The following is a 777-nucleotide window of genomic DNA, read 5'->3' on the forward strand; positions in this document are numbered from 1 at the left end:
TTACAAAGCTTCAAACGACACGTCGACTATTAAATCAGTCGTCGACGATTTTGATAGTCGACGTAATCGTGACTAGTCGACAAATCGTGGCAGCCCTAGTCAGGATGATTTTAGGTCCATGTTTACTGAGAGTCTAAGTGTAATCAGCCATGCTCGAGCAGGCTGAAGTGAGCCTGACCTCTGACTGTTATTTTATGACTTTTTAATCCTAAACACGTTTTTACGGTTTGACTTTCTCTGGTGACTGAAAATCCGTCTCTCTGTCTGTCTGTCTGTCAGTGAGCTGGAGCGTCTCAGCGGATTGGTTGGTCGCCCCTCAGAGTCCCACCCCCTCCATAACAGCGGTCTGCTGAGTCTGGACCCGGTGCAGGATAAAACTCCTCTGTACTCTCAGCTGCTGCAGGCATACAAGTGGTCCAACAAGGTAACCACTAACGTGCACTTCTTGTTCACTGATGATCAATGTTCCCTCTAATGTTTCACGTGTCTGAGCGAACACACAAACTCCCTGAGCGTCCCTTGGACCACTGTGAGCAACAGCAGACGTGTGCAGTGTGGTCATGCCAGCGTCCAAGTTACATGTTTATTAAAGTAATCAAATTACAGCATTTATGTTAGACTACTTTAAATTAACTGCTTTAGCCCATTTACAATGAAAATTAAAAACAATCTTGTTCATGACCTGTAGCATGTTAACACTACTGGAAGGAAAAATAACTTGAACTCCAAGTTTGAAAACACAACTTTCTTTATTTTTCATAAAGCTCTGACTGTATT

At 43.4% G+C, this 777-nt stretch overlaps 1 protein-coding gene across 1 annotated transcript in view; it reads left to right on the plus strand.

Moving 5' to 3' along the window:
* The window catches only part of med27 (mediator complex subunit 27), a 6,652-nt gene that overhangs the window by 1,886 nt on the left and 3,989 nt on the right, over positions 1 to 777 (plus strand). Inside the window, exon 2 of the mRNA XM_005947750.3 lies at positions 280 to 424. Within this exon, the coding sequence (XP_005947812.1) occupies positions 280 to 424 (145 nt within the window). The remainder of the gene's footprint in view (positions 1 to 279; positions 425 to 777) is intronic.

Source organism: Haplochromis burtoni, unplaced genomic scaffold (assembly GCF_018398535.1).
Source record: "Haplochromis burtoni strain Fernald_Lab_line unplaced genomic scaffold, NCSU_Asbu1 Contig_541, whole genome shotgun sequence".
NCBI lineage: Eukaryota > Metazoa > Chordata > Actinopteri > Cichliformes > Cichlidae > Haplochromis > Haplochromis burtoni.